Below are 19,621 nucleotides of genomic sequence, written 5' to 3'. Positions count from 1 at the left end.
AGAGAAGAAACTATTGTTGGTACATCTGTCCTCCCATCAGGTTTCACATATGTTCCCAGCACAGCACAGATGCTGTTCCTGATCCCTGATGTGCCTCTTGTGGGTTGTCCACATTTCACAACAACACTTACATACACTGAAATAACTACTTGGTAGAAAGCAAAAGGCCTTTTTTTTCAATTTTGATAATTTAGTCATCAAATACCCATTTCCTAAGGAGAAAAGGGCTATGACTTAACAGCTGGGACAAAGTTATATCTCTTTATCCATGTCAGCTTTCTGCAATAGGTGATTTCTTTGGTAAGGGAAAATGTTGAAATCTTTCTGAAGTATCACCATGGCACTGATGTATTGGAGATGCTGTTTATTTGGAGTTGCTGATGGATAATCTTTATCTGATTGGTGTTAAGCCAAGTCCTACATTTGTATGCATTGATGAAGATATCCAATAATTGCCTGAAGGTTCTTTTTAGAGTAAGCACATACACAACATTGAAAGTCCACACTTGAGGTTGCGGTTGTATTTTTATTGTATCAGAGTGGGCAAAAGTTGAATTATTTAGCAGATTAAACATTCAGAGCACCACTCTGACTGAAGTCACAGATCAGATGAAGACAGTGAGAAAAAACAGACTTGAGTGTTTCGTAATACTGCTTTTTTTTAGCCCAGTCTTAATTTTAAATGGGTCTGTAATAGATCCCATGATGAGAACCTTTGCTCACATGTTACAAAAGCAGCCAGCCAATGGTGAAAAATTGTGGTTGTGCTGCTATTTGAATGTTTGCTGTTTAAACATTGTCATCTTGAGCATTCCTTTCTAAAAGGAACAAAAATAACACCTCGCTAATAGAACCAGAAAATGATGGTCAATGTAAATTACCTTTCTAAGTTTTTCAATCATTTCTTCAATACTAATGTCACCATTTTGAGAAACCTTGCTTTCCATTTGTGTAAGCCACTCGCAGAGTTCTTTGTTCTTTTCATTGAATACGGCCCATTCATTCAGCTTCTCATTCACCTGCTGCCACCGCAAGGAAAGCTACAAATTAAAAAGTAAAGATCAGTAACCAGCAACAAGCATTGACTAACTTAAAAAAATGGTATTGTAAACACATTACATTTTAGTGTACTTTAGAGCTTTAGTAATATGATATCACACAATTATACAGATAGGCATAATGTGCAAAGTATGATCTAAAAGCTAGGTATCTGGGCATTAAGAGTTATATAAATACAAATAAACACTAATATCTTGTGAAATGCTTAGTATAATACAGGTTTGGCTATTAAATATCTCATCAAGGTACCACAGTCATTTCATGAATTTACTAAATTTAACCAATACCACATCTACAGTAGTTAAAATTAAAGAGGTAATGATTAGCCTGACCATACTATAAACACAACTAAGACCTACTTGTAACAAGAACAGTTTTAGACAGGTCATCAACCTCAAAATAAGGGAAGCTATGGGGGATCACTTGGACAAGGGAAAAAATGAAAAAGCAGCCAATATAAAAAAAAAGACTTAGTAAATTCTACAAGAAGCTTGGAAAAAATAACCACAGGTCTATGTGAAAAATTACAGAGTAGCATACTAACACTTGAGCTTTGCACCCACATAAAATGTTTAAAATACACACACAAGTCATTTTTGTTCCTTTGTGTAAATTGCAGTTTCATATAGTGTATTCACAAGTAAATAAACACTTACTGACCAGATAATTAATAATTAATATAATTTTAAAAAAGATAGATATATGTTGAAGGTTTTGAATGTACTTTGTAAAATAATTTACATAAATCTGAAAATCTGTTTAACTTTGTCTAATAACAAAAATACATGAAAAGTATTTATAGATTGTATAGAAAAACAATGGTAGTCTAATTAAAAAACAGGACAAGTGTATTCCTAAATGACCAACCTAAAAGAAACACACACATAAGTTCCTAAAGCTGCATGTACAGTAAATGAACTTCAATCACATCGATACCCACTACCAGTCCCAAACAGTAACTTGTAACCCCAAGAGTTGTATGAGGAGAGACAGACAGACATAGAGTAATGGAGGGGATGTCTCTAGTAACTGGTTTAAGTACTGGAGTGCTAGAAGAAGGTACACTCTGTGCAGCTGTGAAGCTGGCAGATGAAGAAAGATCTCCTGTAACTGGTTGACCAGGATGCCACAGGATGTATCAGGCATGGTTCAGCTTTTTCTTCCTAGTGGCAAGAGGGAATCCTTGTAGGAAACTACTGAAAATGCCCAGAACCAAAAAAAAAGCAAGCCAGAATCATTCATGAATAGCTAGCTCTAGAAATGGTCACAGAATATTTGACATGTATTTGACATGTATATTGTGCTGGTTTCCTGAGAATTCACACAGTCTCTGGGTGGCTGACAATCACTTAAAAAAATAATTCACCACTGTTTGCAAATAGTGTAATGTAGTCTTAAAACACTTATTCTCTGCTAAAAAGGAATCTTTTATTACATCCTAAAACAGCACACATCACTGCCATGACTTATTTGTCACTTGATAGGATGTTAAATATTTATTTTATTCAAGTAAATTGTAGACATATTTGCTAACCATGAATGTGTGATCTGGAAAAAATGTGATGAATTAAAATAATTGGACAGAAATGCTATTACACACAAAGATAAACAATGAAAAAAGGAGCTTTGCTAATCCAGCTCTAGAATTTTGGTTTACAATGCTGTAACATCTCTCTCTTCTAGTAAAACCTAAAAGCTTTATTTGACTTCCCATAGCCTCTCAGAATGTACTAGGTAAACCATGCATAATCGTTAACTAGTGCAGTGCAGTGTTTCCCAACCTGCAGGTTTTTGTTCCAACCAGTCTGTTTTTAAAATAATAATAATAAAAGAAAAATAATACCAGCTAATTAAATGAGATCAATGCTATCAGGTGTTGTAACTGATTAGGAATCTGGTTGGAACAAAAACCTGCAGCCACAGTGTGTCCCAATGACCGAGGTTAGGAAACAGTGCACTAGTGTATAATAACAACTTTAGTAACATCACTGAGTATACACATCAACTTAAGGTTATTATAACAGACATATAACATACAATTGTTTACAGGAAGTTAACATACATATTATTTCTTGCTGAACGAACAACATTGGGAATACTGGCAATTAAAAGGAAATGATGACTTACGCTCACAATCTACGCTTAATAAAGAGAGGAAATACATATATATTTAGTTATTTACTTTAAAAAACATACTATTCCCACATAAAGAATAAAGATGTTGTCAAAATCATTAAAAAATAACATATCAACCTATATCATTTAAACTTTAAACCTAGAGGCAATTTATCTTACCTTTTCTTGTTTCTTTGCCATCCTTCTTTTGATCTAAACGTTTTAACTGCTAGCTTCCTGTCGTCTATCATGCATCACACCGGATACATTAAACTGAAATAACCGAGCTCATTCTACTAGACACACACTTTATTTTTTTCATGATAAAGTTAGTTTCACTTTCAGAAGAATAAACACCTGTCAGTTAGCACCTCACTTTACTGAGTGATCCTAACCGAGGATCTTTTTAAACGACAACAATATGCTAAATGTGTTATCAGAACTACTGTATTAAACGTTGACAAGGCCTTTTCTCCATAGTGCATAAGAAACCACAGCCCACAGCAATGTGGACATAAAATATGGCCAGGATGTTAAAGACTAAGTGAGCTTGTATGAGGCAAACATTCTTCTTTCATCTTGGTGTTTGCACATATATTTATTCAGCTTCACTTTTTTGTGCCTATTGTGATTAGTAGGATTTGGCCAGGTTTTCCATCTAGGGTTTTGTTTATTTTCTTTTTATTTGTTAATGCTGACATTCGTTGTCTTTTTTATGTTATAAGACATAATTTTGCTTTTTTTTTTTTGCATCACTATTTCATTAATATTGTTTTAATTATTAATTGATATTTAATGTTAATTCTGCTATTGTCCTTACCTGTTTTATATTAAGCCCTAAAGAACAGGGATTCCTGTCACATCAGGTATGAATATCCTGAGAGGCCTAAACCCAATACTGAGGTATTAGCTTTCTTGCTTTTGTTAGTTGACTGATTTCAGATGTCCTATATTGTAAGTGCCTTGCAGCATGGGCACTCTCACTCTCTCTCTCTCTATGTCTCTGTGTCTTCCATTTAACCTCCATCTCTATTTCATCTGTCTGTCACTCATTGGCCAGTCTAATTACTTCTTCCTTAATTCGTCTTTTCTCTTTTCTCATGCTGGCTCTCCCTTATATGCCTCTGTGGACGCAGTGCATCAGTCATGAACTGCACAAAGCCAGTAAAGCAATTAAGACAGAAAATACCCTCACATAAAGGAGTGCGTCATCTCAATTATCACACCAACCTCCTGCAGCTGCATAAGCATGCACACCCACAGAGACTGAGCCGGCTATTTAATTATTTTTTTTATTTAAAAATGGACCAACTGTTTAGCTGTGGACCCACTATACCACATAAAGGTTTCTAATTTTCACTCATTCCTTCCACTCCAAAACCCATGTTTCTAACAGTATAAGGTAAAACACATAGAGGACAACTCAGAGGAACAGTTAATCATCACAGTTTCTGACATCCAGAAAGTGATGTGCAATCAAGTCTTATTCATCTTGTAATTTTTTTGTTGATTTCATAATGGAAAATGAAAATTATCAGGCTAGTTAACATTTTTCCAGTCTCACCTGATGACTGAGCTCTTCCCATTGCTTCTGCAAAAGCTCAATGCGCTCCTGGAGCACTGTCAGGTCATCAGCACTAATATAGCTTGATAGAGACTCCTTCAGTACAGAGAGATGAGCCAGGTCATCTGTCCAACCATCAAATGTGTTCTCTAATTCCTAAAATCACAAAAACAACAAAATAAAAAAATATATATATATAAATAAAAAAAAAAATATTTTAGTATTCTACAGAAAACATAGAAATAATTATCTAAATTTAGATCTGTGTTCATCCAATTTCTAAATCTATTTGCCTCATCCCCTACAGCAAATGCTTTCCCACAATTCTTACCCACTTTGACTAATTTAATTTATAATGCAACGCAACCAACAGTGTTCTGATTTCCTACTTATAATGAGTTGCAAAATGTACACATTGTATAATGTTCAGGTGCATTTTATGATGGAGTATTTTTAATTTTTGTCTATTTCATTAAAGAGAAAGAAATCTCATTTTTGCATATTAAAGACTTTGTAAAATAAATCATTTTCAGAAAACGTGAGTCAACATTTGAATGTATTCCTTTATTGGTGGTATGCTTTTATTGAAATTCAATTTAAAATTGTGTACACATTGCTTTGTTGTAAAAAGATGTTTATCACATTATTTACTCATATTCATTACTAGTTTCATTTATAGTACAGGTAATTATTTATTAGCGTCACTTCTAATCCAAATTTTCTAGTAGGAAGCAGTTCACTGGCTCTGTGGGCAATGCACCAGAACCAGGAAACTCTTCTGCCAGTATCCCAAAGGTCATCACTGACAATGTGGATCATATGGGAAGAAGTCCTCATAAGTCAACACGATGATTATCATAACAAACCGATATGTCAACATGTACTCCATGATTTGCAGGTGACTATTATGTGTGCCATGTGGTATTACAATTTAAACATCTAAACATAACACATGCCATATTTACAGCAGCAATACTAGTAATATACACAGATTTAAATACATTATCGTAAAAATCATAAATAATAAAAACCAAAATTTACACACAAGGAAAATGTAAACATGGAACAAAAAAAATTGTAGATTTTAAGTAAAGAACAACACTGTGTCAGAAGATTGCAGAGATTAACATCACATAACCGTGACTAAAATATTACAGATATAAATACCCTGGAAAAAATCAACTTATAACAAGTTGATGGATATCCTATTACAAACTTGTTACCTTTTAATCTTTCGAATGACACTTTGTGATGTCGTATTTATGTTCCAATCTTTAAACATCCAGCAGGATGAGGTTACTCCTGCCCGTTGGTTTGTTGTGGTGTATCCTGAACAAAGTTCACTCCACATAAAAACTAAAACTACCTTTCACTGTCTCCTAATTACTACAATACACTCCCTCCTATTTTATTTGAGACATGCCATGACAGGACGTGCAGAATCAAGAGTCTAGGCTGTACTCAGATTCCAGTTAAGCTTTTCTCTGCCCCTCTTTGAAAACACTTTATTTAAGTACTGCAAAAATACATCTATTACACATTTACTATTATGTAACAAGACCTTAACAAAGACTTCTTCGGGTCTTCATAACACTTTCAAAGCATCAATAAAGTATTTATTCGTCACTGCAATGTAACCTACTAACAAAACTTCAGTTTGAAGTGGTCTGAGGTGGTTTAACTGAGTGAGACACATTTCTCTTGATTTTATTCATATTTTGTATAAGACTTGTAAATCCTTCACATCAACAAATAATTTTACTATTATATCAATATTCCACACTGCACAGAGATGAATAAAGTATCTATTGATACTTTTATAAGTAATATGAAGACTAAAAGAAGGCTTTGTTAAGGTCTGGTTACATAAGAATAAATGAGTAATAGATACATTTTTTCAGTACCTAAAGTGAAGTTTTACCCCCTGTTTTTAGGGATAACACTGGAACAACAGGGTAGTGAGAGGATAAGTCAGGAGTGTTGCTACTGAACTGTACATTTTGGGGGGCTCGTCATAACAAATAGCTTAGCCCTCTAAAAATTCCTTTAAGAATTTAATTTTATACATCTATCAGTAACAAATTAATTATTGCTTATAAAATTAAACTGTGGATTTGAGGGGCAAGGCATAATAAATATCTTAGTCCACCTTTAATTTGCTTAAAGAATTGTATTTCATGGAGCTACTAGTAAAAAACAAATTGTTACTTATAAACATACAACTAATGAAAACATACACAACTCAACACGGGCATCAAAACCAGGCAACAAATGCAGTTGCATGCACTTATGGCTAACAACATAATTATACAAGAAGACAAAGAATCTATGAGACTTTACCTTGCAGCGGATCTGCTCAGCATGCAGTTCATCATGATGGTCAGGCAAGGGCTGGGAAAGCTTTTTCTTGAAGGCTCGTAATTTCTCCAGTGAATCACTAATCCCCTTCTCACAGCGATCCCAGTTCTAAGGAAAGGAAGAAATTACATTTCATCTGCTTTTTGTAGTGCTACAACTTAAGAATGCTACAAGGGGCTTTTTAAGCTGACAGGAGGATAAAAAACTTTTTGTCAATTTGTGCATTCACCACATCACCCTAATCTAATATTCATCCAGCAAAGCAGCAACCAAACAATGTAACCTAACTTAAATATTTCCTTGGAAAAGACACTGAGAATAAAATCTGTGCCTGGGCCATAAAAGAAGACCAGAATCCTCTTCGATGTTTGTATTCATGACAGAATGAGTAAATTACGTCTCAGCAGCAAAAGGTAGAGCCAAGAGGATCATTTAACCCAACAATAGTTTCAGACAGTTAGTCTCTGTAACAGTTCAATCTCCTCATGAATAAATCTTAAAGTCTGAGACACTGTATGCTTACTGAACAGCCCTCATTTGTACTTAGAATGGAATAAAGTGCACTGCTCCTTTTAATAAAAATATGGGTAATGTTTTCTGGTTTCTGTAACCCATCTTTAGCTTGTAAGAGGAGTACTATAGTTAAAAAAAAAGAAGCAAAAAAACATGTCCTTGCTCAATATGTCACTGTAAGAGAGATTTTTGTTGTGCATCAAAACCATGTGGCTAACAAACGTATGACACAGTGCACAGGTGATGTGCTGCAGTTAATGGTTGACAAAAGTTTATTCTACGATACCGTATAAAAAATGAACATTTCTAAAAGGAAACTGTATAGCGCTGATATCCTAAAAAATATATTTATAAAACAAACTCAGTATTTACATGATGCAGAATAGACATCAAAAAGTACACATGGAATATAAATAATATTAAAGTATAGGAGCAATGGAAACTCCTTATATCTTCTATACACTAAGATGAAAAAAGAAAAACAGGAAAACATTGTACATTATATGGATGAGTGGGTTCCAAACCACTTAGAAATGCACACTTCTAAACATTCCAGAAAAAAACTGGTATCAGCAACAGAATGCAAGGAGTCTAATAGCAAAGCACTCTTCACATAAAATGTATTGGAGCAATTTTTTCGTTTTTCTACCAGTAAAAGCTACTTGTGTATTTCGTGGAGTACTCACACCTGTAAACTCCCATGTGTCTCTATTAAAAGAAAAACCAAATGCCTAACCAGAATAAGTTCACACGCAATTATACACTAGAGTGTGGAGATGTTTCCCCTTTAGGCTTAACAATGTGCTCAAATATACATAGAAATCAAACTTATTAATGTAAAATTGTTCCATATAAAGAGTTAAAAATGACAAATCATTTTTTGCTTTACAGCGTATACATGGGAAATGCCTGTATTAGTGTAAAGCATTTTTTGTAAAACGTTTTACTTTTCATACGGTAATATAGTCTGTATAATAATATACAGTTAAACAGGGGCAATAATATTTTCATTTAGAAGTGTATAAAATATTTTTGTTTGCTTGTTTATGATCTATATATAAGATAGTAATCTATGAAGACCTCGGATCACTTTAAATAAATTTATTTCAGGGACAAATACTCAAGTTCAGATGCATGGCCTTTGAAAGGCTGATATAATCAGTAACCAGTAAAAGATAAATGTATTATTTCAAAAACATTCTCAGATTTGGGAAATACATCTATATCAATTATTACTTAACATATGTTAGAAAATATTTCTAAACCAGTAGTGAAAGTTAATGTCTAGGGTGCCAGACAAGATAACTGGTTCAGTTTTAATTACTGTGTAACTGAGAAGAAAGCTATTTCACATGCCCTGCAGCAACATTGAAAAAAAGAAAAGAAAAATGCAAACTGTTGTAATGTTTACTGATCTTGTAAGTCCACTTGGGTAAAGGTGTCCGCCTACTAATAAGTATAATGATCAGCTTTTCTCAGTTCCTTATGCAGGACAGGCTCAGCACCCGCCTTGCTTCCACTCTTGAAGGAATAAGGGAGTTTAGAAAATTGGCTCTTTTTATTACAAGAGTTTTTCTTAAACAGGTGTTTACTTTAAGAAAATTAGACAATTGTCATGGAATGCAGGTTAGTATTTTTTTTTTTTTTTACAAACCATCTCAATCATTTCTGAAATAAGCACTCACCTTTAGCAAAACGGACAGCTCCCTCTTGCGCTCATCAAGGCGGACGTTTGCACACTTCCAGCGTTCTTGCATATCAGTTAGTTCTGCTTGGAGAGTCATTTCTGCTTCTGTGTCTGCTGACAACAGGAGCTGTCTTCCTGCCTCCACAGTCAAGATGTAGCTTCCCTGGTGACGTTGTAAAACCCTTTCTTTCAGCTAAAAAAACAAACAAACGGTATAATCATGTTTTATAGATCGTTCATAATTTAATGTAATGGCTAAGCAAGTTGTTACATTTGTTAGAACTAATCCATCATCTTTATCTTCCAAACAATAGTAAAATGTAGTGCATGACACCCCAAAGATCTTAACAAATATTAATGACTTGGTCAAGATCAAACATTAAATTAACAGTAGGGATAGCAGTTGTAACTCTGTGCTGGGGTACATTGCTTAAAATGCAATATAATGAATTGTAATATATATACAAATAGCACTTCACATTGAACAAAGTTATATGCCAGCATCTAAAAGCAGTACAGAAAAATAAGCAAAACGTAAAAGAAGTATTAAAATAAAGAAATTTTATAAGGCAAAGATATCTGAAACTCTAACATTTGCTAATGACACTACCTGAATTTCATCAAGCATCGCTCTGGCCTGCTGCAGAGGCACTGGTGTACCATCTTGTTTGTTCTCACTCTGGTGTGACACTTCGAGCAGCCACTTCCGGAGTTTTTCTGCCATCTCCCTATATCGCTGCCATTGGCGAATTAAGCTGTCAATGATTCCCCTCCTCTGCTGAGCTCTGCGAATTACTCCTTGCCACTGGTTACTCAGCAGAGCCAATTTCAGGTTAAATTCATCTCTGAGCAAAAAAAGTTGCAATAATTGATCCATATTATAATGAAAAGACCATATTAAATCAGCATATTTAAAAAGTACCCTGACCTGTAAACTACAATTTAAAAGAGTTGTAATAAGCATAACTGAAACTTCAAATCACAACCTCAGAGTATTTATTCCTAATTTAAAAAATAACAAAAAATTAGAAATGTATAATTTTACCTGTCATCTACTTGCCCTTGTTCTAGAAGGCGGTGTCCATCACTGATGATAGAATGCAGAATCTGTTGCCGACTGAACATCTCAGCTTGAAACAACTGTAAAAAGGCATTATATCTAATGAAATGGGTTCCTCAACTTTTACAATAACATATGCTTACACAAGAATTGTCCTCATGACTACTGTAGAGTCTGTTTCTACACTGAGAAATAAAAGAATATAGAACCAATGTAATTATGTAATTATGTAATGTAATGTAATATCTTTATCTAAGGTAACAAACATCATTTAAGAGATACAGTTGGTTACAATTCCTTTTTTTCCTAATTAGAGCACAGGAAGGTGAAGTGAGTTGCTCATGGGTTACACAGTTTTAGTAATGGGATTTGAACCCCCAACCTCACAGTTTGAAGTCCAAAGCCTTAACCACTATGCCACAATGCCTACTGACACATAACAGTATAAGCATTATGAATTAATCTCTTATTACACATCATTATCATTCAATAGTCAAATGCTTTGTTCAGCTGACTTCGGGTTATGTGGCTCATCATGATTTTCAGTAGCTCAAAACTGATTAAGATGAAAAAGTATGATATAATGTATATGACTACTACTGGACTATGCACTCCATTTTTCAGTACTTTGCTACTTTCAGAAGCATAGTAAGGAAAATCAGATTAATAGAACCCTTAGAAAATAATCCTAATATCCAAGATTATATTATATATATATTATATATATATTTATTTTTTATTTTACTTTACCTCATGTGCACGCTGCTGCTCTAGAAGACTTTGAAAGTTTCCGGATATTTCCACAGCCAGTTTCTCTTCTGTCTGCATAAGGAACTGCATCCAAGTCTCACATTTCTCCAGGAATGTTTGGTGTTGCAATAGAAAAGCCTGCAGTTTACTGGTAGCAGTGACAAAGAAATGCATAATTAACAAGTTTGGCTATGTCAATTAGATTAGACAATGGAAATAATATAAAAGACTTTTAGGCCCAGTGATCCTGTTGGGTTACAAACATGCGAAGCAGACAAACGTCTTACATTATTTGATCAAGTTTTACACCATTCATTTTTGTTCTTAACTAAATACAATAGTTGATGCTGTATTGTGCCAAATACCAATGATGTTGGAATCTGTTGATGTCCGATACACAACATCTGTTTGAAGCTAAGAAGATTTTATTTTTATGCCAGGTTATTTTGTATAATGCTTGAAAACAGTACTTCAAATATTAAATACACTGTTCAAAAATAAAGACAATTCACCAAACAGTAGACCTTTTTATCTAAACATTTTTTTTTAACTTCAAAAAAAATGAAGAAACAGAATTTTCTAATCACTGCCGGAAAAACACATTATAGGTTTCACATGAAAAGGTTGCTTGTACCAGTGCAACTCTGAGTGTAAAATTGGCAAGTTTGCAGGGGACAAGAACTTCACCCGGTACGAGAACCAATCCTGGATGGGCGGCCAGTCCATCACAAGTCACAATCAGGTACTGATCCATGTTCATGGATATGTTTAAATTTAGAATCGGCAATTAACCCCTATCTCAAGTCAATCAGATGCACATTAAAAAACGGATTACACAGAGAAATGTGCTACATCTACACAGAGAGTAGCTGGACCTGTGGTTCCAAGCCAGTGTCATGGTGCTGTGAGCAGCCGGGCCTAACTACTATGCAAACTCAATAAAATAAACAACGTATTTCTTCTTGGAAATTAGATTTTTCTTTTAATGTTTAACTGTTTTGTTAAAGGTGTCCAAACTGTGAATCCATACACGTGGCCCAGGTTATGGAAACACATACAGCATTTTTATTTTTTTAATTGGGCTTTAAAGGAAAGATAAAGTATGTTAAATTGTCTTTTCATTATCCAAACCCTATTGAATCAGTGGAGATAATAAGAGTAGTGTTCTGCAATGGACAAACAACTTATTAGGCAATGACAATGCAGTTTGTTGACACAATGCAAGAGAGTAAACCAAACAGTTGAAAGAAGTCAATAAAGATTTGGTGTGTCAAAGAGATCTTGTCAACAGACACCACAGTTTCTTCATGGCAAATTAGAGCATCTGCATCCATATTGTATGTGTTACTTTAGGTAAAAATGATGAATTAAAAAATAGTGAAAATGTCAGAAAGGCAATTCAATCTGAATTTTTCTTACCTAAATCGTTCAGTGGTTTGTGCGGAGGTCACTGACCAGCTCCTGTTTAAGGTCTGCATTCTTTTAATCTCCTTGTCGTTCAGTGGCAACCTGTAGCCAAGCTCATTCAAGCGTTCCAAATCTGGTGCCATGCTGCTAAACTTAAGCATTTGCCTCTGAAATTAATTAATTTAAAACTGAATGATCTAAGATGATGATTATTAATCTTCAGATGCACCATAAATGAGTGAACAAATGAGTGAACAATGGGCTATAATCAGCTAATTTAGACTGAAAATGCAGTGCCTGTCCATGATAAATTAGACCCTCACCTTGAGTTCCTCCATTCTGTCCTCTATAATAGACAGATCAGATGAACAGTTGGGATCCTGGTCTTTCAGAATATCTTGAGCCTCTGTTATCCAATTCTCAAGTTCTTGCAGCTGTTTGTTAAATGTCTCATAGTCCAGAACACCAGCCTGTTCAACAAAAACACATCTAGGTGTAAACGTCCTCCCAGAATGATTTACAGTAATCCCTCCTCGATCGCAGGGGGTTGCATTCCAGAACCCCCCGCTATAGGTGAAAATCCGCGAAGTAGAAACCATATGTTTGTATGGTTATTTTTATATATTTTAAGCTCTTAGAAACTCTCCCACACTGTTTATAAATATTCTCCACACAGTTATACAGTAAACCCTCATTTATAGCGGTTGATCCGCTCCAGACAGATAAATGAATTTCCAAGAAGTAGGATTCTTTATTTATAAATCTAATATTTTCACAGTTAGAGCATTGAAAATCTGTTTACGCCCTTCTAAATACGTTTTTGAACATTATTAGAGTCCTCTAGACATGAAATAACACCCTTTAGTCAAAAGTTTAAACTGTGCTCCATGACAAGACAGAGATGACAGTTCTTTCTCACAATTAAAAGAATGCAAACATATCTTCCTCTTCAAGGTGCGCGTCAGGAGCGGAGAATGTCAGAGAGAGAGAGTAAAGTAAACAATCAAAAATCAATAGGGCTGTTGCGCTTTTAAGTATGCAAGCACCGCGATAAAGAGGCGCAATGAAGTAAGCAATCTGAAGGTAGCCTTTCAGCATTTTTTTACAGGCGCGTCCGTATCTTCTAAGCAAACAGCCACTGTGCAAACAGCCCCTCTGCTCACACCCCCTCCGTCAGGAGCAGATAATGGGGCCAATCATACGCCTCCCTGATGGTATTGCATGATGGATAAGCATCTGCCTGTATTTCTCAGAGAGAGTGAAAGAGACAGAGAAAAGCAAACAATGAAAAATCAATACGGGCTGTTAGAGCTTTTAAGTGTGCAAAGCAGCGCGCCGGAAGCATATCGTATATCATTGAGGAGTTTTATTTAATATGTAATACGCGCTCTGATTGGGTAGCTTCTCAGCCATCCGCCAATAGCGTCCCTTGTATGAAATCAACTGGGCTAACAAACTGAGGAAGCATGTAACATAAATTGAAAGACCCATTGTCCGCAGAAATCCGCGAACCAGCGAAAAATCTGTGATATTTATTTAGATATGCTTACATTTAAAATCCGCAATGGATTGAAGCTGCAAAAGTCGAAGCGCGATATAGCGAGGGATCACTGTAATCAGATACTGGTTTTCTTTTTATGGAGGCATGGACTTCATTGGAGGTATCAATCCACCACAGCTAGTTAAGATATATGAACAGCTACACAGCATTTTCACCTTAGAAGTAAATAATTATTTTTAGTGCCTTCAAGACTGGCAGTCAATATTTTGGTTTGTTTACTCCAAATTCCCTTAATTGTTAAAAATACCTTTATTATGCAACTTACAGTAATTCCATTTTAGTCATGGTCAAAATACTACCTACACACTTGCCTCTGTGTGTCTTCCATTACTGGACACATTTCCTGTACTCATCTTTTGTTTCCCTTTCTAGAGCCTGCTATGATTTTTTTTCCTGGATTTGTTCCAAAGTAGCAAATTGTCTTCCCTTAGTGTCTCAATTATAATTTTGTGAAGAAAGACATCACAGGAAGCAAGATCTGGATCAAGGAAGTGCAAAGCAACAGCCACATTGTTTTTGATCAAAAACTCTTTGACTGACAATGTGGTGCGTGCAGGTCTATTGTCATTGTGCAGTAGTGTATGCAGGTGCATTGTCAAAGTGCAAAAGGTGGTTCTGAGGGCAACACTGCTCTGGATATTTTTTTCCTAATACTTTCTTGCAGGTGCCTCTGTAGTTCAATGCAATGTTGCTTATTAACAGTTTGTTCCCGGAGAACAAACTCTTTATTAACAAGAATGTCAATGTTGAAAAATGTGATTATCATTATCTTGATGTTTAAATATGACATGACATGCTTTTTTGGCTTGAAGAAAAGAACTGCCGAAGTCGTGTGCATAATCTATACTAATAAAAGGCAAAGCCCTCACTCACTCACTCACTCACTCATTCACTCACTCATCACTAATTCTCCAACTTCCCGTGTAGGTAGAAGGCTGAAATTTGGCAGGCTCATTCCTTACAGCTTACTTACAAAAGTTGGGCAGGTTTCATTTCGAAATTCTATGCCTAATGGTCATAACTGGAAGGTATTTTTCTCCATTAACTGTAATGGAGTTGAGCTGGCAATGACGTGGGGGGGCGGAGTTTCGTGTGACATCATCACGCCTCTCACGTAATCACGTGAACTGACTGTCAACGCAGTGCGTAGAAAACCAGGAAGACCAACAAAAAGCGCTTAAGAAAACATGCATTATATAATTGAGAAGGCAGCGAAACAATAAGAAGCGAGCGAGTGACATATACTACCATATTCATGACTGCTGCTACCTCGGAAAGAAAGCAAGGTGTAAACCTAAACTTTAAATTAAGTTCATAGACAGGCTACCGCTGGCGTTTCACATGCCCACAGGTAATGCGGGATACAAGTTTAATGAGAGGACGAGGATATAAGCGAGTTTTGATCACTTTATAACTAAGTTAAAATTGTAGGTGAAGGGGTGTGCTTATGCAAATTCCGAGACTGTGTTTGTGGGGGATTGACAGTTAAGGCGGGTGGGGGAGTCACGTCATCATCTCCCCTCCCATTCATCTCATTTGGCTCTGAGCTGAGCTCTGCAGCTAACGCCGTCTTCCGAAGCAACTTGGTCAGACTGCCACCAAATACTCACAGAAAAATCCACAAGTTAATACACACGCTGTCTCTAGAGTTTCTCCACACTGAATCCTCCAGGCACTACTTACAAAAGGTTACATTGACAATCGTGTTCGTTATTTTTAAAATCTTTCCTTTTCTTAGCACAAGCACAGCTGAGAAGCTTGATGCATGTGCTCCATAACGCTTAAAAATAATGCATTTAATCACACTTTGCATTACAAGCACAGGGAGCTTTGTCAATGCATGATTTCCTGGTACACGATTACTTTGATCAGCGCATCCCGATTCATTTTACCCTCGCACCACCTTAGTTTGAGAAGAAGTATGAAAAATATGAGGTTAACACAGAAAAACATCACCAATTCAAGCTTTATGAATAATCGATTCGCCATCAATAATTGTTTTGGTAAAGCCATCCTCCTTCCATTTTATAATTTTTCCGCCACTAGCCGTGATTAAATGAGCGGTAAATAAAGTAAGAGCAAAGCGAGGGTGACTTATTTAGGCAGGCATATATATGACAGCAACACTCATGACAATGTCAATCATGTTACGTTATTATTAAAATGTTTCCTTTTCTTTTCATTACTTCTTTAACACACTACTTCTCGCTGCGAGGCGGGTATTTTGATATATATATATATATATATATACATATATATCATATAATATATGAATGACCTCCAAAGAGCGCTGAGACTTTTGATATCATGAACGTGTCTGCAAAACTGTGGTCTCCTGCCCTGCAAAAGTCAAGCAGCCAGCGCGTGCATAGCTGTGCCGCCTTTGAGACACTGACTGCGCTTCTGCCTTAAGTCAAAGTGAGCACTTTTAATTTTTTCATCCTCCCCTGCGCTATAGCCCAGACAAGTGCAAACACGGGACCCCTTTTCTACACCACGGCAAAATAATATTAAGGCGATTCACACTTTCTTTTGCACGATATCGATTATGAGGTTCTCACCCGGATTATGAAGACACGCACAGTAGAGGACTGACAGTGCCATCACAGCCGATTAATGGCGAGGGCGTCTCACCAGTCTACACAAGACCCACCGCCACTGTCAAAAGGCGATCATAACATCAGCGAACACATCTCTCTATACTATATAAAAGAAAAAGGCAACTTTCCTTTCTTTACACTTTTTTCCTTTTATCCCAAACCAAAGCCTTTCTCGCTTAACACTGCAGAGGACACAAAACTAATTTTCTTTAAATGCCGGTAAGGCACATTACCAGAGGCACAAATTTGAGCGTTCACATAGAAAATGTAATTTCTATACCACAGCCGTCGTGTAGCGCCTTTCAAAAGGGATCTACTACCGAGAGATGATCCATATATATTTTAGCTGCTGTTAGTTACTTACCTGTTGTGTTACACAGTTTTAAAACACAGTCTTTAAAATGTAGTTTACCCAACCACTCCAGTAGTGCTCAATGTACCTGTACTTCTTAAAAGCGTTAATGTTTTACTGTTTAATAACTTATAGACTATATTTTATTATTTCTCCCTTGCACTCAGTGACCAAAGCTATACACACACATATATAAAAGCTATACACACAAGTATATGTATGTGTATATATATGTATGTATGTGTGTATATATATATACACACACACCCCTATCTACATTACACACATATATATAATTTGTGTGTGTGTATGTATGTATGTGTGTGTATATATGATGTAGATAGGTATGTATATATATATATGTGTATATGTAGGTATGTATATAGATATGTAGATATGAAGATATGTATGTGTATATATGTGTGTGTGTGTGTGTGTGTATATATATGACAGCAGCAATCCAAGCTGTGAGAAAACAGTAAAAAGGAGGCGTGTCAGACGTCGTAGTACATTTTCTGATGCAGCTAGACGAAAAAAAACTTTGTGACGCTGCCGCCAAATACACAAAACAATTACTTTGACAATCATGTTATATTATTTTTAAAATGTTTCCTTTTCTTTTTCATAACTTCTTTAACACACTACTTCCCCGCTCCAAGCTGGTATATATATATATATATATATATATATATAGAGATAATATATAGATAGAGATATATATATATAGATAGATATGAGAACAACATATATATATATATATATATATAGATATATAGATATATATATAGATAGAGAGATGAGAACAACACTCATATCAATGACAAAACAATTACATTAACAAATCATGTTACGTTATTTTTAAAATTTTTCCTTTTCTTTTTCGTACCTTCTTTAACACACTACTTCTCCGCTGCGAAGCGCGGGTATTCTGCTAGTTATAGAATAAATTAAATCAGCATTCAATGAAATCAGCATGATGCCACTCTGCAGACTGATTAACAAGGCTGTAGGCATATGATACCTAGCAGAACCGTCAATAACTGCAACTTACTCCTGTGCTATTGACAGTATTTTTGAGTCATTGATCAGCACTGCTTTCAACTTCTATGCATCACAAACTTTAACAACAGTTTACACAAATAGTCTGCTACATAATCAGAGAAAGGGTTGCGATGCCCAAAGAAACCTTGAATACAAGCAAATGAAAAGTAGACTTAAGAGCAATCACAGCTTGATACAGAAGCTTAGTGGGCATCAAACAGAACATTCATCTGTTTACTGCAGGTAACAACAGAGGTGATGTAGCAGGCAATTTCCAGGGTACACCTACCTGGAGAATTCCCTTCTGCCGGATCAGAGCCTGCTCCAGTACTGTTAAGCGCTGTGTTAAGGAGAGGGGATCAGACTGAATGGCAGCAACAGCAGATGAGTCAACCTGCTGTTTCAGCTGTTCACCAAGTTCATGGAGAACACCGAGGGATTCCTGCACTGCATTCTGGGATCTCAGGAAATCCTGTAGACAATCATACAGTGATACAGTTATAATACAGTGGAAGATGCATTAATTAAAACTGAAACAAGACTACCTGCTTAACTTTCTCCTGATGACTTCTACATAAATTAAAATTATGTAGATTAAAATATACAGTATTGTAACTATAAGCACTTAAGCAGAAATTACAACAAAATTGTTAGTTATTGGAATGGTTTACATTCTACTGAGATTTCTAAATCAAATATTCACCAATAACCTCTTTGGAGTCCTGTTATAAAATGAACTGGATATTTATGTGCATCCACCTTATTTTGACTGGGTATATTGATTGGCATGTTCTAAAAGCTTTAACTTTTAGTATAAAAACTATGCTGACCTGCCTTTTAAGGCGACCGACTTTTAAGTTGACCACTTCTTAAGGCAATTCAATATGTAGATCAATTTGATATTTTATACAAACTCATTAATTTGGTTATATTGCATTTGAGCGGTATTACTTTAATACTCATAGTTTCTGTTATTTTTGTGATGAAATTTAAACTTTTTTTCTATATTTAGGTCGCCCTTTTGAACTCCCCTGATATTTACTACGCGGTGAGGCATTTGTACTTCATCAACATTAATTATTTCCAGAGACATAATTTTGTCTATTTTTCCAGCGCATCGCGCACAAAAGCAAGGGAACGATGGGAGCACCAGAACTCTGCTCACATCATGTTGCTTCGTACCACAAGCTGCAAGTAGTAAGTCTGTGATAAGCGGAACACCGCTACGCTTTCAACTCACGGGACGGAAGGACAATCCCGACTGCTTTTATATAGTAAGAAAGAAGAAGAAGATATCGCACAGTCTGGAGTAGAAAATCATCTTTTACCTGGAAAAATGAAACTACAAATCTCATTGTGCATTGCAAAATGGACGGGGAGTGTGTGAAACTCCGCGCCTGTGTAGCACTCACGGGACAGAAGGACAATCCCGACCGCTTTTATATAGAAGGATATGCTTACTTTAAGCTGGTTCAAAAATGGGTGGATGGATGGATGGACAATCAAAGAAATCTGAACAATATGGCAACTAATTTAACAATCTGTTTACTTGGC

At 35.7% G+C, this 19,621-nt stretch overlaps 1 protein-coding gene across 7 annotated transcripts in view; it reads right to left on the bottom strand.

The window, feature by feature from the left end:
• The window catches only part of LOC120525468 (nesprin-1-like), a 305,232-nt gene that overhangs the window by 52,781 nt on the left and 232,830 nt on the right, over positions 1-19,621 (bottom strand). For all 7 annotated transcript variants that reach the window (XM_039747791.1, XM_039747789.1, XM_039747790.1 and 4 more), the window contains 10 exons: positions 18,357-18,539; positions 12,837-12,983; positions 12,526-12,680; positions 11,107-11,254; positions 10,342-10,436; positions 9,907-10,141; positions 9,295-9,489; positions 7,079-7,204; positions 4,739-4,894; positions 882-1,040 (listed from right to left, as the gene is read on the bottom strand). In XM_039747791.1, the coding sequence (XP_039603725.1) occupies positions 882-1,040; positions 4,739-4,894; positions 7,079-7,204; positions 9,295-9,489; positions 9,907-10,141; positions 10,342-10,436; positions 11,107-11,254; positions 12,526-12,680; positions 12,837-12,983; positions 18,357-18,539 (1,599 nt within the window). The remainder of the gene's footprint in view (positions 1-881; positions 1,041-4,738; positions 4,895-7,078; positions 7,205-9,294; positions 9,490-9,906; positions 10,142-10,341; positions 10,437-11,106; positions 11,255-12,525; positions 12,681-12,836; positions 12,984-18,356; positions 18,540-19,621) is intronic.

This window comes from Polypterus senegalus, chromosome 3 (assembly GCF_016835505.1).
Source record: "Polypterus senegalus isolate Bchr_013 chromosome 3, ASM1683550v1, whole genome shotgun sequence".
Taxonomy (NCBI): Eukaryota; Metazoa; Chordata; class Cladistia; order Polypteriformes; family Polypteridae; genus Polypterus; species Polypterus senegalus.
Note: the sequence above shows the minus strand (reverse complement) of the source record. Positions and strands in the feature narration are given on the sequence as shown.